General features: G+C 34.3%; 2 protein-coding genes across 8 annotated transcripts in view; both read right to left on the reverse strand.

Moving 5' to 3' along the window:
- The window catches only part of beta-Spec (spectrin beta chain), a 52,329-nt gene extending 39,264 nt beyond the window's left edge, over positions 1–13,065 (reverse strand). For all 6 annotated transcript variants that reach the window (XM_074127088.1, XM_074127085.1, XM_074127083.1 and 3 more), the window contains exon 1: positions 12,906–13,065. The gene's annotated coding sequence lies outside the window, so the exon portion shown is untranslated. The remainder of the gene's footprint in view (positions 1–12,905) is intronic.
- Positions 13,066–14,484: 1,419 nt separating this feature from the next.
- Positions 14,485–25,241, reverse strand: Vps39 (vacuolar protein sorting 39). 2 transcript variants are annotated; one of them, XM_074127089.1, is made up of 16 exons: positions 25,078–25,240; positions 24,716–25,002; positions 23,935–24,138; positions 23,661–23,850; positions 21,775–22,019; positions 20,865–20,994; positions 20,656–20,780; positions 20,451–20,552; positions 20,159–20,381; positions 19,283–19,458; positions 19,015–19,207; positions 18,779–18,927; positions 17,306–17,602; positions 16,142–16,236; positions 15,625–15,719; positions 14,485–14,739 (listed from the first exon to the last, which is right to left on the reverse strand). In XM_074127089.1, exons 1-15 carry the CDS (start codon positions 25,154–25,156, stop codon positions 15,656–15,658), a joined length of 2,559 nt encoding a protein of 852 aa, XP_073983190.1. In that variant the 5' UTR covers positions 25,157–25,240; the 3' UTR covers positions 14,485–14,739; positions 15,625–15,655. The 2 variants fall into 2 exon arrangements, with proteins under 2 accessions (XP_073983190.1, XP_073983191.1); XM_074127090.1 differs by lacking the exon at positions 14,485–14,739 and adding an exon at positions 14,746–15,120 and having other exon boundaries at positions 25,078–25,241.
- Between the last annotated feature and the right edge of the window lie 330 nt (positions 25,242–25,571).

Raw genomic sequence — 25,571 nt, forward strand, 5'->3', positions numbered from 1 at the left:
CGCTTCAAATATAGTACAGCGCAAACAAATTTGTATCACTTGATAGTCTAGTTATTTTTGTTTGCTTGGTGTATACTTTCATTTCTTCCAAGGAAAACTTCAAATTTCTCTAGTTATTTTTTAATTATAGAATAGTACAATAAATAAGCTTTGGATAGACTATTTTGTGCAATAATCCAATCAGGAACTGCATTAATTAGTCAAGGAAGCCTTTATTTCACCAAAACACGGAGAATCTCAAAACGTGCATTCTGGTTTAAATTCGAAACCAAAAATTTCGTACGACCACATACTTCCTCTCATCTGTTGTAAGAAAAAATTAAAAACAAAAAAGTTGAGCTTCTGTATTTTTCTAAACATATTTTGTTATTGTTTCAAACACATACGCATGGCTAATGAAAACTGTCTGGTAAGGGTTGACCGTAAATAGCGTGAAGTTGAAAAACACCCAACTTTGACACTTTATTCCCTTACTACGGACTTCAGCAAGAGATCACAAAATTAGCCTCCTGGGAAAATTGAAATTTCCTTTTGTTTCGGAAGCCTTACAGGATTACATCAATTGCCCTACATTTTTGTAAGAAAAACATAAAGAGACCAGAGTTGCTCGGGCCGCAGGTTGAATGCTTTAGCAAAATTCTTAGAGGAAGACAAGATCTGCAGGAGCGCTGTTATAAGACCAAGAACAAGGAAACAGCGTTGCCAGATCTCCTTCCTTCCGCCGCTCCACACTCTGGTCGCTACAGCGGTTTTTTCTGCTTCAATGGACTATGCTTGAAGAGCTCTCTAAATCCAATCCACAACTCAGTTTTAATTTCTTCAGTTTTAAAATATAATAAATACAGGCGATATTGAACACAAAGTGAACTAATTGTGAGTTGGTTAGAAGAGTGTGCACAGGGAACTCTAAGGAACTGTACTTTATGTGAGTAACTTAAAATCCACTCTGACGAGACAATTCGACTCACTCATCAGAAAAAGATTCAGTACAAAATATTAAGACAAACAAAGGGTCATAAATATTACTATGAACAAATAGGAAATATGTCAAGATAATACCAAGGTAATGCCAAGATAGTCACTTTTAAAAAATCACTTTATACCCAATTATAGTGGCTAATTCTTAAAAAAATAAATAAACTGAATCGAACTAAATAAATCTGTGTAAAATATCACTTGCTAACTTTTTTTTTATAAATGACAATAAATTAGACAGAGGACAGTAAAAGTTCGCAGAGTGCATTTACAAATCAGTAAGCACGTAATGAGGAGTGCTCAGCACGAGAATCGGTCTGAACAACAGAAGAGAGTGCCGTACCTCTTTTCCTCTCTCCAAGAACACTGAGGGGCATGGGGCTTCATGATGGGAAAGAGATTACAGACAGTTTACAGATGACGTCATGTGCAGACCGATTACAGCCTCTAGAGATGAATGAACACACGTCGTAAATTTGTGTTCACCATTTATCAAGTTTCAAGGACCGGAACCCCTCCAGCACCACCTGTCCCAACATAGACACATATTACAGACCACACTATATTCCACAAGTAGGCGACCTTGAAGGCTAGAACTAGGTGACTTGATAACACCACCTCCTCCAAGGTCGTAACTAAAAATTTTATTTCGCAGCTGTTTCCATTTAAAGACCGAATTGCCTTCCCATGTCCTCTTTCTGTAATTTTGGCGAATGAGGATAATCTTCTCTTCTTAGCCTGAACTATTCTCAACAAATTTACTGCTTTCAATATCAATCTACAGGTACTTCAGCAACATTTCTCACTTCGTGATGAGAATAAATTGTAACTAACTACTGCTACTAACAATGGACCTTTCCCCTTAAAAATCAAAATAGAAAATCTGCAAGAATGCAAGCACTTCCGCAAGAGAAAAAGAGATCGCTGCGCACCGAAGGGCATCACTAGTGGACCGCTTTGGAATAGCTTTACAGGATTAAAATTTCTTTAATCAGCACATCTTGTGCAAACGGAAGTATCTGATTTAGAATTAGAATGTGGTTGAGGAAAGCGTCAATGATCCGCAAGGACAGTCTGATTTAATTACGAGACCTTATCGACTCAGAATATTAACTGTAGAACTACTCTTCATAGATTTCAGCACTAACTACTCAACTGGCTTTAAGAGTGCGGAAATACTGGTGTGTGTATGGGAAAATTCGTGTAAAATAATTGTCGCCTTGGTAATGTCCTCATTTTAGAGTTACCAACCTGCCGCGGACTACCAACTGATGAACGACATCCTGGCCCCGTGTAGGCCGCCAGACCGTTGTTATTAACTTTCAGGGCTACAAGCATTGCCATTAATTTCCTGCTAAACTCGCTCTCTGAGCTGCGGCCATCTTAAATTATTTAGGCTCACTACTTTCTCTCACTCAATCTAGTCCGAATTCAGAGAAACTGGGCTTTAAAATAACTTATGACGTAATATAAGAAACCCCCTCCTCTTTCTCACTCCAGTGTGGGTTCCTGGGGAGAGTACGCCTCACACCAGGGACTTATGTTCCACATTTCACATCCGGTTCAATAAAAGTTCCGGGACTTCCTCCAATTTCCACCATACGGGACTTCCACCATATAAACACGATAGATTTTTTCGACCACATTCTTCTCGTCAAGACTTTGGAACGCCTTGAAAACACCGTCAACTGGAATGCTGTTCAAAACCGTTTGGATTAAGTCCACATTTACGAACTCCTCCCCTCTTGACAACAGATTTACAGCTGGGAAAAAGCTGGGTCCAAATAAGATGCCCTAGAACCCTGGGTAGGCCTGCGCGAAGTGTAAAAGACATCACTCATCGAACTCTTCTAGGGTTCTGACACAAAGAATTCTCGGAGCAAAGTAATCTACTTAATCTTCTGTACTGTATACTTTTTGTACTGTGGCTTCTTCCAGTGGCGCCTTAATTTTTTTTCTGTTTATTAAGTTCCAGTATATTGCGGTTGATAGTAATTACCACAAGTACAGTAAGAAGTGAAACAGTACTACCATCCTACCAGCTCTTAAATCACTTACTATGCGCTTTACAATCTTTCCTCCCCCTTGAAAAAAACTGCCACATCAAATACAATTATTGTCAATCTAAAGACTTAAGTAGAATTCTACTAATATCTTTTGATAAAACACAAAATTTACATATTATTTTCGAGGTAATTAGTTTGAATAATGTTTGATCAACGCTCCAAGATTATAACTGTTTATAAATAATCAGCCATTTCAATTAATACTATTAATATGAAAGACGCTAATATAATCTCCCTCAGGCGTTAATCCAATATTATTCTTTCTAAGGTTATAAGGATTCCTTTAAACAAAAAAAAAATGCTGGTTCAGATTCTGCGAGTGTATTTGCATAAATTATGTAATTTATATGCTGACGGTCTATACAACTCACACAATGTACAAATATGTGCGTGTGTAGGCATGTCCTTGAAAAGAATGTGACCCACTCAACACGGTGACCCAACACTCAGTTCTTCTTTTGAAATAATATTGGAAATCCTACCATTAAAAATACTAATCTAGCTCTCACGGCGTTTTGTTGGCCTTTATCACTAACTTCCTGTTTACATTAATCACCATTTACTAATTTACATCAAAACTGTTTTGCCTGCTCATCAACAATACAGAATAGACACAGCTTTTGTTTAAAAAGTAAATTACTGGTGCTAGTCGGCAATTCGTCAAGCCATAAATACAAAGCTAATAATAACAGGAGCCATCACCCTTCATTAGGGTTCTCAGAGCTGTGTGCAGTATGTACACATACATGCTTGGACTGTACATAATGATAATCGTAGCTACTTAAATTCCAAGAAGTTTCCGAAATCGGGCTTTAATGATCCCTGAAACGAATAGCTCCTAGAAGCATTAGTTAACTTTTAAAACAGATCTGCCTTTAATTACAATCGAAAATTCAATGTAGTAGTTTTTCGCTCGTTCCAATTGGGAGGAATAATTGTAGATAAGTGCCAAATGCTCTGCACGTAATCATTCATTTAAGAAACTTAATCAGAAATTTAGCCGTCACAACTCCAAAAACAGTTTCCTTAGATTTCTGATATGAAATTAAAAACGTTCCCTAGATGAGTCTGCTAGATTAAAATTAAACCGGAAGTTTCTCCGCGATGAAACATTTCCTAACATGTTCTATGATTTGCATTTACCAGGACGGCAGATTCACTTCCACAACTCTAGAATGACTGTATAACTAAATAAAATTCGTAAAGACAACAAAAAATCATCCGCTACTCAGAACAGACCATTTGGAGAAGTTTCATTTCATCAAAATTGAAGCCACCTAGGCTACTTCCCATAAATATAAGCCACCTAATGAAACCACCTACGCGCTGCTGCATTCACATACATACACCTAATTAAATATGTAATTATTAGCTGAATTCCGGTTGTAGATTATTACGATTCAACAATATTCAGCAAACACCATTAAGTGTTGCAAAAAGTTTCAGCGCACTAACTTGGTTAAGGAGGTTTCGAAATTCGGCAACCACTCCGTAATATTAGAAAATAATCCATAGAGATAAGCAAACTACATACGCCAAAATCTTTGACATTACTAGAAATACTAAGTTTAGTAATGCAATCTTGGGATATTGAGCTAGAATCAAGTAGACAACATTCTGACAACCCACAGAAAGAGGCACGATGTTATTTCCAGCGGAACACCAAAGTGGGGAGCAAGTATATTACATATTACAAGGAGAAACACTATGACTGAGAGCAGAGCTGAACTTCTAACATAACCACTTCATTCATAACCTCCATACTTGCTCATTCAAGAGTAAGTATATAACCACGCTTAAATCACACATAAAAATATACTTCCAAAGACCTAATCGATCGGTTGCGCAATTAAGTAAAGCAATTGCCTATTTTTACAGGCGGGGCTTAACGGCCAACTACCAATAAGGTGTCGTGGACGAGGGCGGAAGCTCATATTTTACTGTAAACAATTTTTTTCTAACAAACAGTCAAACGCGGGATTCGAACTGGGAATCTCACTTCCAAAGCCACGCTCTTGTCCACTAGACCAACACCCACCCCTCAGTTGCGCAATATTTCCTGTACTCTTCAATCATTTGCCAAATAAACAGAGATGATTCACTGAATTTATGAGTATAAAGTAGTTGTATTCTATATATACATATATAAATATATGTCAAAATACATCAATTTCAGTAAAATAAAAATTGACATATTAGAACATAAAGTCTAAGTAATATTAAATATGGGTAAATTGTAACTACCAATATTCTTTTAGAATCGCATCTACTAAGCTCAAATTTCATCTATTTCTTTGACTATTGCATCTACACTGATTATATTCCAGTAGTTTATTAGTAGTTAGACTGTTGTCCCAACCTCTTCTACAAATCAAAGAGATGTATAGTTAAACCTTGACAAGAAATATTGGATTGGGAGATCGAAACCTTTCCAACTGCCAGAATGCAATTAAAGTGCTGATTTACACGCCATCGGCCCAATTTATTTTTCCTTGACTAACTCACTGAAGCGAGCAAGACAAGCTCCCTGAAGCGAGCAAGACTAGGCGCTCTGTCCATCTCATGAGAGTGGAGTGTCATCAACTAAATATTGGCTGAGACGTACTCTCCGCTCTCCAGCACACCCATCAAATCGATAGCGGTGATCGATCTGGCTATATCAGAACTGCGGTGCCGAACCCTAATTACCTGGCTTAAACCTTTTTAATCGTCCCCTAATTACATTCGTTTAAAAAAAATTAAGAGACTCAAAACTCACACGAGTTGCTACGTCGTCGTTTTTTTCAAAAGCACGCCTAGATTGCCGACATCTCTGTGTATCTAACAAAAAATAGGTAGTAGGATGGGCGTCCTTCATCTTAGCCTCCTCCAGGCAATTTTCGTTATTTTCTGTATTATTAATACTTTAAGCTACACTACTTGAATTCAATTTGAATTATAATATTAAAGATATTTTTTTAATGACACCCTACTGAATAACTACAAACAGCGCATTCTAACCGAACCTCCTTCTACAGTCCACAGTTGTAGCTTTACTCGGTTCTAAAATAAATGAGTTAAATTTATTTGATTTCTGTCCTAAATTGAATTATTTTCTAATGATTGAGAAATCCAGTTTACAATTATCTATTCAATCCAGAATAATACTCGTAAAACTAAACTCTGCACTAGAAAGTTGTTTAATTATTTTGAATGTAAAATATGTTACACACTCCTAAAACAATAATTCCCAAAAGAAATATATATGTGGAATGGAAATCAGTGGAGGCACCCCCTTATAAATTTATTTTATTTAAATGCTATTTTATGAACATATTTATATTGATGGCCATGGCGAAGACATTCCTTTGTCAATATTAATTTCAAGGCGTTATAAAATATATCATATTGAATGTGTGTTTAAGACGAAAAGGTGTAAAGGCGATTGAAATATATTATTGTATCATCAGTGATTCCTTGTTTTTCGTTCTTTCTTTCTTGTTAATTATTATCTACTCTCTTCTTTCCTACATATATATATAAATTAAGTGGTCAATCACATCAATTCGTAAGGGGCGTACAATTCAAGGTGACTTTAGCGCATTCGTGTCCACAAATACATACGAACGAAGTGTGTCTCTAGCAGCGGAACTACTCAGAGCGTTCAAGTTTCTTCAGCTTAGGACAGCAAAGCTAGTAATATCAAACTAAGCATAGTGACCTTGTTAGAAAAGGCGCCACCCCACCTGGGGAGTTGCAAGGTCGATAGTTGGCTACGCCACTGGGCGCCACAGTCAGTGATCTGACCCCGCGTCCGTCAGATACCCGCAATATTTTGCCAAGTAGTAGGTTAGTCGATGGAGCAAGGATGTCCTCAACCGCAGTCAGTATTAATCATACATAGCACTTCCAATAAACTAAAACATGCATCAACTGCCAAGGTACTCCTAAACTCTCACGACTTTATTTCTCTCCGGAGATGTCACAACTTACTCTAACATGATTTAAATGAATGACTAGGAGTACAAACTGGAAAACGAAATGGAGTGTCTTGGTGAATTACTCAGTAGTTTTGTGGAGACGTTTCAGCAAACTGAACATCAAACCCACACGTTCGGGCACCTCTAGAACCCTTAAAGTAGATATTTCCGGACAGATGTTCCAGATTAAGTGGCATTTTACCAGTTAGCATCTCCAGTGTCAGAAAAATTCACTCGCTTACCAGAAAATTTGGAATACAATTTGAATCCTTTCTTTAGGTAGACCGACTGTACAAATTCACTTAAAGAGCTCAACACAATAAGAGTATAACTGCTATGCCTTCGAAACTGGAGTAAATTGGGCATATTCCAGTTCTAAATTACTTTTTACCTTGTGATATGTTGATTTCTTCACATGAAACTGAGCATTATAATATAACCACAAGAAATCGCTAAAAGTAATCCGCGGAGGAACTTAATTTAACATTAATAATTGGCCGCTGCAATTAGTTTCTAACAAAGTTAGTTGGCTCCCCACAGATATACTAGGGAGCTAGGGAGATGAGAAAGTTAACAGAGAAGAGAAGGAAAGAGAAATTATAAATTCCTATTAACTCTCACACTCCACGAATCGAAAGGAAACAGCTTTTGTGTTTAGTTATCAGGACATAAAGTCTAGATTTTCTGGCTCACTTGATCCAATAATAACGGATGTAAGTAGGTCAGCGAATGAGACCAGCTGGTAATATTAACTTCGCTAGTTTATTTCCCAAACAATGCACTGACAATTTATCTTTTGCTATTGATCATACAGCCACAGCAAAATTGGTGGCCAAATGCGATTAGCAATTTTCCCAGGTGGAAAATTCTTGGAGTTGGCAAATTGACCAGCTACTCCTGCAATTTAATTCAGAGAGGGATGCCGAGAACTGTTTCTTTATAACCTCTATTCTTAGAAAAAAAATCGATTAAACTCTGTAAGTGTATATTAAAAGTAACATGTTATGTCTGTAAATATAGTATAAAGCCAAGTTCCATGGACAAATTATAACACAGTTTCTTGTGATCAATGGTTATAGCAAACGGTGACTCAAACGGCTCGGATTGTTCGGCCTTTTTGGCAATTGTATTACACTAAGACACCTCAAAGGAAGGAAATGGGGAAAATTTTGTCGTGCTTTTCTGTCACAACCTCTACACTATTTGTCTACATAATTAATTCCTCTGACTTTACGGAAGTAAGAGAAGGCATAAGCGATCGTACAAAACTTTGACATCCACATTTCAAAATATGCCTGAGTTCGAAATGGTATCTGTCTAAACAAACTTTCTCATTTGCAGGCCAAGTACTCTAGCAGTCCGAATCCTTGAATAAAAAAAATGCCATTTGTATTATGCAAATTCCGAGATTTTCCCAAAAATGGTTCCTACGATGTTCTTAACTACATATTTATTGCGCCAGGTTAGCCTAAATTTTATACTTAAAATATTTTCCTACATAAATTTTATTTATCTTGGAATGAGTTGGAACCTTGAACACTAACAGTCTTATAACAGATTTTCTACATAATGCTGAAACAATGTAATTATCGATTTACTTGGTTTTCAAAACAAAAAGAAAAAAGATGGTTTGAGTTTCAAGATGGAGAACAGATCTTCCAGAATTTGACCAATCGTTTTACTTTCTGCCATAAAGAATAAGAGGCGGAAATGTTTTCACGTAAAAACTGTTATTGAGTAGAACCAATAAATAAAAAATGTTTATAGTGTAAAGCACTGCACTGTAAATACGAGTAGCAGTAAGACATGTAAACAGTACTACGAGAAAATCATGTGACGTTCACACTCACAATCTGCAAACACTAAAAGACAACTTTTTTCTAATGAATAGAAGAGAGAGTGTCTTGGTGGAGCCATCTTCTGTGTGTAACGTTGTGGCAGAGTTCAAATCAGAAGTAACGCAATGTAGCATTGATTTTTGTGACTTTAAAGATGTAGTGTAGTCTAAAAATAATCCTTCAATGTAAAGAACTGCAGCGATCTGTGTCATGCAACCGTCCTGATCAATGTGGCCCAGACCGACTGGGCACACAGCAGTGCACTAGTAGTAGAGTATCCCGCATTAAACCATGTATAGATTTTCTACTTCTCCTACTCTTCGAAGTCAAATAATGCAATAATGTAGAGAAGCTAGCCAAAGATAACTACGGTTCAGTGTCAGGTTGTTATATGATGGTCATATTTTTGGTTTTTAAATTAGTTTATTATTCTTTCTTCTTGGAAGTCTTTCACAAGTCTTTTCGTCCAGGTGGAAGCAAGTCCTTTGCCAGGCTGCTTGGGCTTCCTCTCTCTGTGAGCTAAAATCGTACGCTTACATGTAAATTACATTGTCTGGAGCATGTTGCTCTCATGTGGTTGAGCAGCGTAAATTCCCACCATAGAGAGGTCTGTACAATCACTCAGCTTCATCTATTTCATCGGGCGGCTATACAGATAAGAATAAACTGAACCTACTTTCTAAACGATTCTGGCTAGAAGAGCCTCCTATTTAGTGATCCGTTAATTTTTGATAGGAGAGGAAAAATCTAAGAAATGAGGAATGTGCACTGAGAAGAGATCGGCAAGCACAGTATTTTCAGATTGAGAATGTCAGCAAAGCAATTTATGTCGACTTTATTTTCAACGGATGTCATGAAGTTTTTCAAAGGCGCAATCGACTATTACGTTGGATTATCACAGTTTTGTAATTGGAAAAAAGGAATTAAAGTATTTTTCAGCCGGGCTTTTTACATGCAATTACCAAATTAAAAGGTGGCGGCTAACTAAGTATTTTGCTATTAATTTCTCATAATAAACGTTATATGAAAATGCAACTGAGGTCGGTCGCCAAAAATAAAGACGAATGGAACATTTAGAGAAGGTCAAGAAATCACTGGATCATGGCATAGGAATGAATAAGAATAGGAACCATTACATAAAATCCACAACCGGGAATCGAAACCAGCAGCACAGTGCACCTTAGCATTACGGGCGTCGCCTTTAACCACCCGGCTATCGTTTGAGAATTAGAGTTTGTAATAAACACTAAATAATGTTTAGTCTGCAAATACGGTTTTTGTGATTTTTTTTTATTTCTAACAATTAACGTGACAAAATTTGTGCGCAATGAAAGCACAAAATAGAAATGATTTCAGCGAGAGGAAAATGAAAGTGCCGCGAGCAGTAAATATAGCGGAAGCGGGAATCTAGCTGTAGGTCATTAGATTGTGTCATCTCGCCGTTAGACACCTCATCACACTATATTTAGCGATTCACGAAACGTGCTCTCTCTCCTCATCAATTCATTAAACTACACACATTCTCACTCATACACTCTTTACTCACCAGTGAAATTTAGTCCGAAAGGATGGGTAACAGAAGTAATTATTTGGGAGATTAGCATTAATTAAGCTTGAAGTTTGTTGTGAATTCTTCCTTTGCAAGTGTGTAACTTATTCCTCGAAAGAACCAAGTACTGTTGCTAATTTTTGATGTTGCGTTTTCCCCGGAAGTCCCTGAGAAAGAACAGTAGTAACCAACAACACGTCTATCTCTCTTTCTCTTCTGCTGTGCGCGTTTATTTGTTGTCTATCTTCCGAGGTCAGCATAACTCCTAGAAATCGCAGATAAAAACTGATATTTCATTGTTATTACCTAAGCCGCATCCTTTAATATTCTATAATAATGCTCAAAAGTAAAAATTGGCAAACTTAAACAACTGAACAGTACAGTTTACTAATTCAATAATTAATATTTACGTTTACTGAAAGAATCGTTTAAGGTCTGAAAGGCAAAGTTACGTTGAGAGTTCGAGAGATTTGGAGGCAGAGGATCCACGTTGACATCTGTAGGAAACGCTTCAATAAGCGGTTATGAAATATACTGCAATATCCTTCAGGGGATGGTCTCATTCAATTCCTACCCACAACTAAACTAGAAATAAATTTTCTCTTCAACTCTGTTCCGTTCCTGATTCTTTACGAAATACCAAGTTGGAAGTAGCTACTGGAATCCTAGGCTTTAGAGGGATAATTCAATGAGCCTTTTTTCCCCATGAGGATCATTTTTCTAACTTTTCCTAATCCAATTGTATCTCCTGGGAGTTTTTGTTTTTAAGTTAATAAATTTTTCCAACTCAGAGATCTCGATATGTTGTTTTAAATTTGAAATTTACCCCGACCAGTACATACTTTCTTAAAGAAACTGGATCGATGCCCTCGTGATTATCAGCATCATTCCAGCACATTATTCGAATAACCATAGTCATAAAGGCCAGGTAAAAACTATTTTTTTCAAATAAATATATATAATAAAAAAAAGGTTCTGCTTAAGTATTATGCAAAGGCTAGAGATTACTGACAACTTATCAGTAGTGATTAATGATTAAATAATTGATAACTGACAAGTATTTCAAGTGAGCACTTCACAATGAATTTAGTAATCATTGCGCAACATGTCCTAAAAACTTAAATGAATGGAAACAATTAAGTGATTTAATGAACAGTACCTAACGTTTTACTAGCCATTTGGAAGTTAGATTAAATAATATTTACATCTGCAATGGCACTGCAATGTAAAAAAATGTTTCAGTATTCTGCCAACAAAAAATAAGGAATCTCACATAACTTTACAATGTTATATTGGCTGTCAACCTTAAATCAATTTTCAAAAAATTACTTTAATAGTGCCTACAAATCCAAGAAAACAGACTAAAAATGGGTATTGGGTTTCGTGCGGCAAAACCATTCACAAACTAAACCATGGTTGGTGCATTGCACCAACTAAAAACTACTAGGCTCCTCATTTCCCTTCTTGAACAAATCTAGTAAAAATCAAGTCAAAGAAAAATGTGTAACAATTATTACAGAAGAGATGTTTAAACAAAATATTATTTTGGATTTATTCATTACTGAGTCGCGCACACCTAGAATACTAACAATCACTTTTAAATATTATAATATGCATAATGTCTTCTGTTCAGATAAATCAAATGGTGGTACGAGAGTTGATAGAAACCAAAGGCTAGTGACCTCTCACACCACAATATTACTTCCCTTAATATAACCTTAACTTAGGAAAATATGACATTCATTATGCAGTTCGCTAGCTGCACATCACCACTCAGACCTTTTTTTGAAAGGATATCTAATCGTTAGAAAAGGGTAATCTTTGCCACATATCCAACAAAATTTACTTTATGGGAAATTTGAAGTCCCCTAAGATAAATTCGCTTTGGTTTATAAGGCCCAACACTTTTATTCTATGCCAGTGAAGTAAATTATTAGCATAATTGGTAAGATCCTTACGTTTTTTAATCCAATATATTTTAATTTAATCTTATAAAATAGTTAATACGTTAATTACTACTTATTTATTACAATAGATGTAAGAATAGGACCTTGAACTGAATTTAATCAATGGACGTTTTTGGAAGTTTACAGAGAATATATGAGGTGTGAACACAGTTCATAAAAAAATGGAAATTATAAGTGCTATTAATTCTATAAATAACTTACGACAAAGTGGAGTACAAATAAATAAATAAAAAAAAAAAAAGAAGAAGAAGCGTTATCACTGTGTAGAAGTTGAACGTGCCACTCCTACGTGGTAATACTTTTTCTTTTCTTTTTTAATGAAATATCACAGATCGTATTTAATTACATTCTCTTTATTTAATGTTTTTATTAATACAACGTAAATTTATGGGTAAAACTAATTAAACTTTCAAAGGATATAATAAACACGAACAAAATTCATTAAATCCAGGACAAGGCCTTGCTTAACCCGGCCATTATAATAGACATCAATAAACGGTACTCTCAAGTATTTATTTTTTTTTTACAAACTGAAATAAACAGATAATTACCTTCACTGTTTTTCTGCTATGGAAAGTATCAAGTTAATGGGGCACTGGACACACAATACATTCACACCAATATAAATAAATACACCTCGGCGACGTCTTAGGCACGAACCAACGGCAAGCAAGTAGGTACACTACTGACTGGATTCCAACTCTTACCCGTAGATTCATGCGCGAGAAAAATAGTCCCGCAATGCACCCACCTTTAATCGATAAATGGCCAAGAAAATACTTAAACGAAACTACCTTTACATCATTTTTTATTGCTAGACTCACTATGAGAGAATAATTTGATAAAATTTATGTATTAATTGAAATTAAAGCGGATGAATACATTATATGATGTCATCGCCAGACTGGATAGACTTGTGGGCGTTGCCAATCTTCTACGATTACATTTTTATTTATTTATTTATATTTTTTATTTCTCTCACAAACATCATGAGTATTATAATTTATCTAACTCTGAGTTTACACAATATCAGTTTTATGCCTCCTTGAATCCGAAAAAGTTTATTCACATAAATGATCTTGTAAGTATGCTGGAAATCGGAAAATCTCAAGTTCAAAATTAACATTTAATTTGAGTACCTACATGGGACCCATAGAACAGATAGCTAACAAAATCCCCCAACCTTAAAAAAATATTTTCATCTCTTTAAGTTTGACGGAAACCACTTCAGCTAATTTCTTTCATTTTCGGTTAAACTATTTCCTGTTAGAGGCTAAAGGTTTGTTTCTTTTTTCCGGAAAATTCACTTTAGGGAAGTCCGAAGGGAGAGAGCAAGTAGGCACCCTTCCAAGATTTAGTTCCTTAAATAGTGCGCTATTGAGAATAATATAAGTAGCTAAAATTTCTAGATTGAAGACAATTTCTTGACCAAAAGTGTAAATCTCTTTAAAAAAAAATTGTTTCTTTGATTGTTTGCAACGTCTCGCTTCCTTCAAAAGTCCTTTCATTGCATTTAATGTAAATAAATTAGAAACCAACAAACATTAGTGCAACTTTATTTAGGATTGAAGTGGTGAGGTTTCGGTCAAAATAAAAAACAACTCCGTCTTGAGTTAACATCTTAAAAAAAGTAGTCCATAATACTAACGTAACCACGTAAGTACTAACGAATTGTAATTGATATAATTTCCTACAGTTTTTTAATAAGATGTTACGTATTTTTATTCCTGTGTTTCAAAAGTCCAACTGTTGAGACATTGATTTCTAATATCCAGGCTCTGAGGTAGGCTAAATTTGTCGAAATGTTGGCGTATAGACAAAGTTGTTTTTTATTTTGACCGAATCCTTGCTAATTCAATCCTTAACATTAATAGTTTACGGTCACTAAAAGTTAATACACAAATATAAGCACAAATTTCAAATAATAAAATAAATTTGAAGAAAACTTTAAAGAGTAAGAGAAAGTGAATGTTTCAATCTATTACTTGAGAAATGTTAATACAAATAAAATAAAAAGAGAGAAATGTAAATAAATAAAATAAACCATAATTATAACGAAGTAGAAAATAAAATCTTGACCATCTAGGTATAGACTGGCTTCTTGGGCATAACAGGATACTTTCAAAAATGTCACAGTATTACTTTCTTTATTTATGTACAAAGTACAAAAAACAGCTCATTTACAACAATTATATATAAAAATAAAATCACTTGTTCACTTAATTGATAATCAAGAATCGCATCAAGACTAATAATATATTTCGCATTAATAATTTACACAAAACATTTTCCATAATACTATACAGACATACTGATGGGATTACTTCGCTCAGCAAGACTTGGCCACTCTATTTACGAAGAATGCATCAGGAAAGGTGACAATACCTACAAAAATGTTACATAAGCACCAAAAGATTCTAAGGTTATGAAATACGAAATAACTAGACATTTTAATTTAGGCGAACAATTTAAACGGTATAACATATAAACGTTTTGGATGGATCGGAAGTTGTAGTTTTGGAATTGAAGAATAAATAATCAGCGGTATCCTAGGCAGATAAGACCAACTAAAGCCAATTTCAAATTACATTTAACAGAAATCAAGAATATTTTCTTACAACTCGAATGTATAAAGTTTACCATGTCCATATGCAATCAGCGTGACAGAGCTCGATAGCACACAGTACCTTCAGGAAGTTTGGAGAACTTCATCATGCCTTATGGACTTCGCTATTAGTCATCCAAAGTTGTCTAACTATTCGCAATCTATACATTCATGTATTTATTAATTTATAATTTAATGATTTATTTCAAAAGTTAAAAATCAAGTGCCTAAGTACTTATTTTCTTTGCTCTTCTATAACTCTAGATACATTAACATTTTCCGTACAATTAGTAAGTTTTGCCCAGCTGATGAGGAATATGTAAATTTTAGGGAAAACATCTCAATTGAAAAATTTTGGAATGACTTTCCAATTGGTCTTTAAGAATGCACTACAATTCTTATGCTGGGAATTAATTTCATTTTTTGTTTGTTTTGGCATTGGCGCCCGGAGCTTTTTCCAGTTCACTGCTGGCCTTCAGACAGTGAACTCTTGTTACAGTCAACACTACTCATCACCAGTGAGAGGGCAGTGAGCTGTAAGAAGCTCTTAGGAAGAGAAAAATCTAAAAGCAAGAAGCTGGATCCAAACCCGCGCTGGAATCCAGAACGCTAACCATTCAGCTAATCCCTTCCCTAGTTTCAAATATAAATATTATAATACTTACAAAGAATTTACCCTCAGTAAGCAAACATTTTTTAGTTCATCTTGTCTTGACAAGAATAGTGAACTATATTTCCATTGGGATATCGAACAAATGCACTGAAAATAAACAATAAATACGTCTAATTTATTGGTCCATGTACTTATACTATTCTTATAAATATTGTAAATGTCAGAGAAATGCAGTTTAGATTATAACTAATTACTTTTATTTGTAAAATAGAAAATATGAGTGCCTATTAGGAAGAACACTACCGATTTGTTAGTAAGAGTGTTGACTCAGGCTGTGGTTTACAGCGTTTTGTGGCTATTTTTAATTAATACTAACATCATAAAGTAAAATTATACAGCTCGTAAACCGCACCTTCGCTGAAAGACTGATAGAGACAAATATTCTCACTCCTACTCAACTAATCCCAACTTTCCTAGCAAAATTATTCAAATAAAAATATAAGATCTTTGATAATTTGCTTAATAGTGAAGAATGCAGAAATGATATTAAAGAATGAATAAGTTCAAACCTCTGATTGCCAAATCTCTTCTTACATACAGGACACACCATCAATTCGGTAATAACAATTTTTTTGGATTCATGCTCCATCTTCTGTTTTTTAACCTACGACACAATAAAACATAACTGACTATCAAAAATTTTCAAAAACTGCACATAAGTTGTTTAAGGGTTTATAAGTATATTTTTTGGTTCAGAGGGAGAGAGGTAATGTGGTAAAATGTGCAAAAAAGAAGGTGCACAAATCATTCTATTCTTCCGTTTATTTGCACTCCTTTGATTTTCGGATTTTTCACGTTTATTGAAATGAAGGCTAAGTTGATACAATCATCCTCTAAAATAGATGTGAAAATAGAAAATAAATTTGAAGAACATAAATGGACGAATATTTTAGGAGAGTAGACAGCTTATTGCTAAAAAAGAAACAAACAGTAGTGTGAGATGAAGTTCTTTCAATTTGGTCAATTTTTATCGACTGAAAACATATCATCATTTTAGGGATGATGACAAATTTATGTTCCTCTTATAAATGCATCTCTAACCTCTATGTTGAGTCTATTTTAAAGTTTATTACAAATCCGACTATGGATTTTGTGGTATTTTTGAAGAATTGCCTCTAAGACCATTCTACTGGTACATTATTTTATATTTTAGAATATGTACCGTCAAAGCGGTACACGAGTCTTCAGCAATTGTTTGGACGACTGGTAACTCTCTCACACACAGTCATGATGGTTTTAGAGATAGTAGTTGTAGAGACAATATCTTTTCTCTGTCATCATTAATATGCAATAACTGGAGACTTAAAAAGAGAAAACTTTATGGCACGATAGTCGAATTTGAGTACGCCTTCAATTCTCTAAACAGAAATATATTATGGAGGAAATTTTATAATTATAGAATTAGTAGAAATTTCATTCAGCTTCTTGTTAGCCTTTATAACACGTAATACTCAAAGCAAAATTACATACGAGGTATGTAGATAACGTATTCAATGTTTTTTTTTTTTTATATATATATGTTATCGCCCTTCGGGATTTTTCATTGAAGACGTGAACCAACTTCAGGAAGTAAAGAAATTTCTTTTCTCAACCCAACACTAATTACATGTACATATATATCGAAAAGTCTATAGAACGGTCTATCTATACCAGGATCACGAGAGTATTATTACCTGCAATCTCTGCGCGAACAACAAGCCCCGCAACAATTGACAATTCCTTCTACGTCTTACAATATCTCGCAATCCCGCTGCCAGAAAGTGCCTCAGCCTTGAAAGTGGCACATTATCGGGAATGTGGGTAAGCGCTTCCAGGACATGAACTCTTGAGGGATGTGCTTCAAGCAATGTTAACGCTGTTTCCACATCAACAGGTCTTTCATTTTTGTCAACCGCGGAGTGCATAGGAACTGACACTCCGGGAATGGAGTCTGGCGGTGACAGTAATAACTTTAATACTTCTACATACACCTGCAATAGAATGATAGCAAATCCATGTAAACGACACTAAATCACTAAACATATAAATTTAATCTATAATTCTAGTTTTAACATATTACTGGCTCATTTGATGAGTATAATTACGTTAATTTAAACTGTAGCATCGAAAAATGGTACAGTACAAGTTATAGCCTTAAAAAATCAAAGGAATGGTTGTGAGTCAAGAGAAGGTTTAATTTTGTTATATGAGATTTATAAGCTAGACATAGAGTGACGATCGGAAAGACGATATTCTTCATTGTTAAGTTTTTTGTAATTATTTCCCATGCATTAAAATAATACTAAAAACATTTTACTAAAGTAATAAAATATCAGATAATAATAATTAATCGGTAAATGAATACAGAACACCAGTTGATAAAGGAAAAATAATTATGGAAAAATATCGATCTAACTATTTAGTTTGTTAGACCACATTAGTTCTAAGTTTTCTTTTGTATCTGTCGAAGATATGCCTTGGAATCCGTATTGATTTTATTATTATTCTTTTCTAATTTTTTCCTTTTATATAATGCGTTTTAAAAACGCATGATAGAACGAATAAAATCAATTGTGTTATCCAGCTCTGCGGACCTAAACACATTTTCAACTTCATCAAATTATCTGTTTTTTCTGATTTGCCTTCCCCCCCTTTTTTTAAAATAAGATTACACTGGTTATTTTACATCTTGCCCTTTGCAATGAACTGATTTTTTTTTTTATAAGCAATGAAACAAAACTATTATTGATATATTTCTACAATGTTTCTTGAAGATTGAAACCTAAATTGTATGATTGCAAGCGTCAATAAAACCGTTTTTTTACTTTTCTAAATTTCTGCTATTACTACCAGGATTTTGGTTGGTGACTTGGCCGACCTTCCTTGCACAGAATGGGTAATGTACCTTTTATAAGTTACACGTTCCTCCATCCAAGGCCTAGAGAGATGGCAAGCACATGCTTGCTAAATAATAACTTAGGCAACTCATACTCAATCTCTGCTACCAGAGTGTGGACGAATCAGTGTAAATACAGTGTAAAGTTTTTTTTTTTTTAGGCTGAATTCGAGCTTGTAGGGAACAAAAATCTCGTGGCATTGTTATCGGTGGTAGGCAAAAATTAATTTGACACTATCATACGTGCTGAAAATTAGATAAGCTAACGTACCTTATCTGATCCTGGGCCTCCTTCTTTGTAAACTTTATCACAATATTCCAAAGCCCTATTATAGTCTCCGAGTAAAATTAAATAAATACTTAAAGCATGCTCATGTAGACCTAATTTTCCATTGATTAAAGCCCTCTCTTCAAACATGGCTGTGCAATAAATACAGATTTAGTCTAACTCATTAGGAACTGTACCCACTATGAATAGCAAACACAATATAGAGTCACAGTACTCACAGTCATTAGGGAAACTGTCCAGGACGGCTGCTGGAGAATAATGGTCGGACGTTTCAAGAAAGTGAAGCAGTTTTCCCTTGTAGGCGAGCGCTTTCTCATCGGCTCCTAAAGCCAGTATCCTTTTTCTATATTGATGAATTAAAGCGTTATGGAAAATTACATTCTTTTCATTCCACACGTGGATTGCATGTTCCTAAATGTTTAATCAAAGATTTATAAGTAAAAGAGGAAACAAAAGCATCATTAAGTGCTGAATAAAAACACTTACTATATAAGGAATTATTAGATTTGATTTTTCAGTTCTTAAAAGAAAATCTAAAACTTTTGGTCTAGGAAGCCCTTCAACTTCGGGAATATCTTCAGTAAAAATCTTTAAACCATCATCAGGGTAAGCTTCCAAAACCCATACAGAATATTTCAAAATTAAATCAAAGTAGTCTTTACCTAAAATAAATAAATAACAATAATAATAATAATAATAATAAAGTTTTAGTAAAAAAACACTAAAGCATTCTGATTGATCTATGTAGGAAAGTTTTCAAAATAACAATTTCAGAATTAGTTCCTAAATTACTTAATAGTTTTCTACCAGTTTAGCTTCACAATTCTCGGATGGATTCTTTTGCTAAATGTAAACATTCTACAGTCTCAAATACTTCTTTTTATTCTTTAAACTTTTTATTAACAATGACGTTTCACTCGAGTGATTCAATTTCTAATCACGATCAAACTCTGCACAAAAACCTTTCCCGACTAGTTTAAATAAATTTCTTTTTTTGCCCTGGGTGGTACATTGAGATAATTTCAGAAATGTTTTAAAACCTCTTTTCAATAAGTAATCAAACTCTATTCCCAGGAACGTTTTTAGTTTTAAAGCTGTTTCATTTTGCACATTTCAGTTCCACATTTTTTAACAGTTTTAGTCTATTTGTGCGAGGCAAACTCGCTTAAAATAGACGCCTGAAGAAAAACTAAATACTTCGCATTAAAGCGTGTTACCACTTTGGATAACTGACCAAGCTAAAGAGCATTTACATTGAAAGTATTTAAAAATAGCTTATCAAGAACTTCCAGGTGGCCGACAGTTCTTGTGTTAATAATTTTTTAATGTTATAAGCTTAAGTCAAAAAGTTGTTCGGGCAACCTAAGTTTTGCAGATACTGTATGGTGGGATCATGTCCTCTGAGAGGAGAATCCTCCAGCAATGCCTGCTTCTGCAAGAGATCCAACGCTTTGTCGTGAAGATCCTTTGTCCTGTAAAGGACGATCAGCTCTCTATATTTATGATGTTTTTTCAATGTTTTTTCAGTTTCTTCCAAATTGCAATAGTTTCTGCGCAATAGCGGTGCTACCAGAGCATCGTTTGTCTGAAATATTCATAAATATATAAAGATAAATCCTCAATGATAAATATTACTGGCATTTAAGAAATAGACCTGAAGGTAACACTTTAACAGAGTCGTGTCGATGATTTGCATTAGTTCGTCAGGCGATTTGTAAGTAATCTTGGTCTCATCAGACATCAGTTTGTGCCTCACCTGCATAACAAAATTTTAATATAATAAACGCAAAAGTTATTTTTTAAAGTATATTTAATAAATGTACAAATAAAACACGATTTATTTTATTATTAACATTTACCTCCGTCAGGTATTTAATAAGGGCTAAGTAACCGTTTTCAAGATCTCTATCAGACATTTCTTGTTTAGGTGTTTCATTCTGCTCCAATACTAATTCCGGAAACAACTTTATTACTTCGTATGGATCTGTGCAGTATGAAAACAGGTACAAAATACTTTTATCGGTTACACATTACAAACAAAAATATGATAAAATAAATTTTTGTTCACCGGTATTCAACTTGAAGAACTCATCCATGGATTTCCCAAACTTTTTCTTGCGGAACAGGTCAAAAGCGTACATAGTTTGGATTTTATTAATATTTTTTAATTTCTGTTCTTCTGAGTCATCAGTAATATTCTGTGAAATATAATAGAGTTTTACTAGTGTTAAGAGTGTTTAATCATTTGTACAAATTGATCAAAATTGCAAGCTCAAATTTTCGACATTTGCATTTTTACTGGAAATGCAATGTTTTGAGATGAAGTGGGTTCGAAAAGACGGTTTTCAGAGAAAGTAGTTATGAATGTGAAAAGTCAATAAAAAGTCTTAAAAATTAAATACTCAAATTGATATTCAATTTAGGTTAACTCTTAACCAACTAAACCGAAGTGCGAATTTCTTCTTTTTCACTTTTAGGCGGAATACTTTGAAAAATGTAGACAAAAGGTTCTTTAGAAAGTATTATATCATATAGTTTACTACTATCTAGCAATCCAACTTTCTATTCTTATCAATTATCAAAAGAACTAATGCAAAAATTATATAAATAAAAAAATAATAGAACCAAAATAAATGGGCTGGGAAAACTAGACATCCTAAAAACACAGAAAACACACCTAAGTCAAATTAATACAGTAAATATAAATAACGAAAATATAATAGTAAAAAATATTTTGAGCTGCAATAAATTTTTCAGGAATGTTCTGTAAAGTTTTATTATTCAAAAAAATTATGGTTGAAAAAAGATTAGAAATAATGAGGTGAAAATAAAAATTAGTTTTGATTATGTTTTGCAGTATTTGAAAATAATTAGCATACGATTAAAATGTCTGTTTATTACTTACACTTTCTGTTTAGTTCACTTTCTATCTGAACTACTTATTACTTATTTAACAAAGATAATCTATTTATACTAACTGCAAGCCTAAGTGCAAGCTCAAATCTGTTTTCAGGCAGCAACAACTTTATCTGTTTTTGGGCAGGAACCGCCTGTAAGGCCCAGATAAGCTCGTTCGAGGCGAGATAAACCAGACCGGGCCTTGACGGGCACACCAGACGCGCCTTCAGTGGTAAAGACGTTATTTCGGTTCCACCTTCCACGTTCCAACATTTTATTTCAACGCATTCAGTCAGAGCAGCTATTAAATATGGCTCGTCGTAACCTGTGGAAATTAGCAAAAATTCTCACATTACCGCAATTTATTATTCTTTTTTCTTTTCTTTTTTTTTTGCGTTTATCTGTGCTACAATCAGCGCTACAAGTAACAATGATAATAGAGTAACAAATGAAGCAAATGAGTGGAGAAGTTGCCCAGTGGTAACACTCCACTTATTATTCTATCATAGAATTTTGTGTCTTATAGCCGTTTTAGTAAATAAATTCATGAAGCACTGTTTTCGCATAGTTAAGTCAATAATACTATTGCTTAATTAATGCCCCTTGTCCAACCTACTCACTTACAGTCGTTTCAATAGATCATGTCAGCCTTCTTGATGGAGAAAACTTGGAACTGGCATTCAAGAATGGGTGGACTACATTACACATTGAGATCACAGCTAATGAAGAGGCAAATAGACTTGCAAAAGAGAACAGAGCCCTAGATATTCTTGCAAAGATATTTGCAAAGAGATCACTTATCATTCAGAACATTTAAGAGTTGAAATGACAGTGGTAAAAAGAGGAAATGTGTTTAGACGAAAAAATTCTTCAAATCCAACCCAACTTGGTCAGAATAATGAGCTGCCGATTTCTGCGCAGGTTATATCAGGACATGCATCACTTCAATAATACATATCCTAATTAAGATGATCTAGATCATTGTGCTACTACTGAAATCTAACCACAGTACAGAATGGACCAATGAATTATTTATTCAAACTTGTTAAATTTGTAGAAATAAAAACTCACTTTGATTGAACAGAGAACCAGATATGAAGGATAAAATCAACGATTTTCCATCTTTCGGCCAATAATTGAGCTTGTAAGTTGTCAAACACAAACACTAAACAAGATTCTTCTTTTACAATATACAGCGTTTGCAAATTAAATGAACCCAGTCAATACCGGATTAGGTAGTAGGAAGCCCGGGAACCAAATTTAGGGGTGATGTAAGACTAGAGTAAGAGACTTACATCTAAGCGATTTTGAAAGATGAAGTAGGGTCTTAATATTCTCCAAACCTCTAGTGAGAGAAAAGTGAAGAATGTATTGTTAACGGAACAGTAATATATACACCGCTGAGTTCAATATCTGAACGACATTGGCTATACATATAATATTTAAAACTCTCTGAAAAATTTTCTACGCTGGCTTTTATCCCACTGACATAAATTTCAATAGTTCTCCATTAAATTAAAATTATTCAAGATAGTGTTTTTTTTTTTGTAGCGGTATTCTGAAATTATTAAGCCGTTTCTTTTTGTTACCAAGACAGGTTCTGGACCAGCATACTCGATGTCCCATTGCAGCCTGGTGATTGGCCGATTGGCCATTTCCTTTTCGCATATCCCAGTACCCACAAGAGTGATCTTGCTGCATCGTGAAAGCTATATTAGAAGCTCTCTGCACTCCAAGACAAAGGATGAAGTTTTAGAAATTACTAATGCTTCATGCAGCCTGAATGTTCAAAAACAAAGTTTAAGACATACTCTCAAATGTGTTTTCTTAAGCACAAGCCCTTAATATACGGGGTCAAATCATCAAAGCAGTAAAAAGAAACAGATAAATAAAGAATAAGTGTAAATCTTTAACATTATTTTACTACGTTCTAACGTACCCCTTCTAAGGGGTAAAACAAACTTACCAACACCTACTGGAATATCGGTCCACTTGACTATATCGCAATTGGCAACGGGCTCGCCATTGGTTTCTACGAAGACACTCTGAGTTTCTTTGCCCAACACAAACATGTCTTTCTCCTTTCCGGGTATCTTATTCACCAGAGGCTCCAGTTGTCTTCCAGTTGGAAAAAGTTCTTCTTCACCGCCGCTCAACTGTTAAACAAATACATTTCCGAATCAAGAACTCAATTTTTCAATAACCAATTATTCCTGCAAATACCCTTAACTTTTATTTACCTTAACTATTGTATAACCTCCTTTGAATCCAACACATATACTATCCTTTGACCACGCTAACGCCCTAGGTATGTCGGATAATGTAATTTCTGGCATCAAATCAAAAAATTCACGATTTTTCAAATAATACAATTGTAACTTCCTTTTAACAGAAACACAAAGGCGGACGGTCAGAGATGTAACTCCAGTCATGGACAAGTTTCTCTGAAAAGATAAAATTAATACTTCTCTGCACTTGAAAAAATGACGTAAGTGGCAGCACGTTGGACTTCTCTGGAGAAGCTGGAGCTAGGGTTCATTTTGTTGGTCAACTGTTATTGATGGAAATGTTGGAATGTTTTAAACATTTCATATAGACTTATTTTTTTTCTTTATCGCACTGAGCAATTATTTGTATTAGCATGTAGTATCATACAAAAATATTCATCAAAAACACTGTTAATATGTAGATTAGAAACACTAGACACATTAATAAATTTAAGAGATTACTTAAATTCTAGATCATTCCTAGGCATTATGAGCAACTTCCACTAAAATATCACATACAGTTAACTTTTGCGGTCTTAGGGATAGGTGTTAGTTACTTAATATTATATTACAAAGTGCTACTTATTTAAGAAGAAAAACTGCAAAAGAAAATCCTGATTTCCTTTTTCAACCTGTCAAATCAGAGTTCCGAAAAGACTTTACGAGACTCTATAATCTTTATTTATCCCATTTTGGCCATTTTATATTACACACTAGTAATATTAGAATAAAGTTCGAAATTAATGTAACTCACCTGGATATCAATGGCAAATAAAGAAGCCCCCTTAGTCTTGTTCAGCGCCTTAATAAGTGAAAAATTAGAACAAGATAAATCATGAACACAAATTACGCCGTCCGATAATTTAATAATAATATCATAGTCTGGAACTACAGCTATTTGCTGTATAGGCTTTTTACTAAAATTTTTATTATATCTTAATAATTTTACGTCAGGTTTTTGATCTCCTTTATTACTATCTTGTCTAGTAACACTATAGAACATTAAATGTCCCTGTTTAGTACCAACAAGTAACCTGTCGCCTAGAAAAAAAAAACAAGTGTAATTAACCAGTTCAAAATGGCAAAGTTGGTAGATAGTTTTGAATATATTGTTACCATAAGCTGCAAGGGATTCTATTTGTACAGCAAGCTTTAAAAGTTGGGTATATTCGTAAGCATCATGCGTGAAAGCCATTATTTATTTCACCCTAACACCAGATCAAACTTACTGACTTCAAAGATAACAGTTTATGAAACCTCCATTCCTCAGATAACAGAGTCAACTAGGGTAAAACCAATTGCCGAATCATTTACTGACACGGCGCAGTCACAGTCATTAGAAATAAAGTCAAGGATACTCTTCATAATATTAGATTAGTTTAAAATATGAACCTAAGTATATCCTCGACATCTGAGACCATCCTTTCTGACAGTAAAAAAAAAGAACTAAAACTAGCTTTAAATAATATTTATGATTAAAATTTAACGTGTCTGTATAAAAGTAAATAAGTTCTGAAGCAAAGTTATTTAAAAAAAACTTTTTTAATGAAAAATTACCTATATCTGTTTGATTAAGAAGCTAAACAGCAGTAGCTACTATTTGCAAGCGG

Source organism: Rhodnius prolixus, unplaced genomic scaffold (genome assembly GCF_049639745.1).
Source record: "Rhodnius prolixus isolate KJV_2025 unplaced genomic scaffold, Rpr scaffold_3, whole genome shotgun sequence".
Lineage (NCBI taxonomy): Eukaryota > Metazoa > Arthropoda > Insecta > Hemiptera > Reduviidae > Rhodnius > Rhodnius prolixus.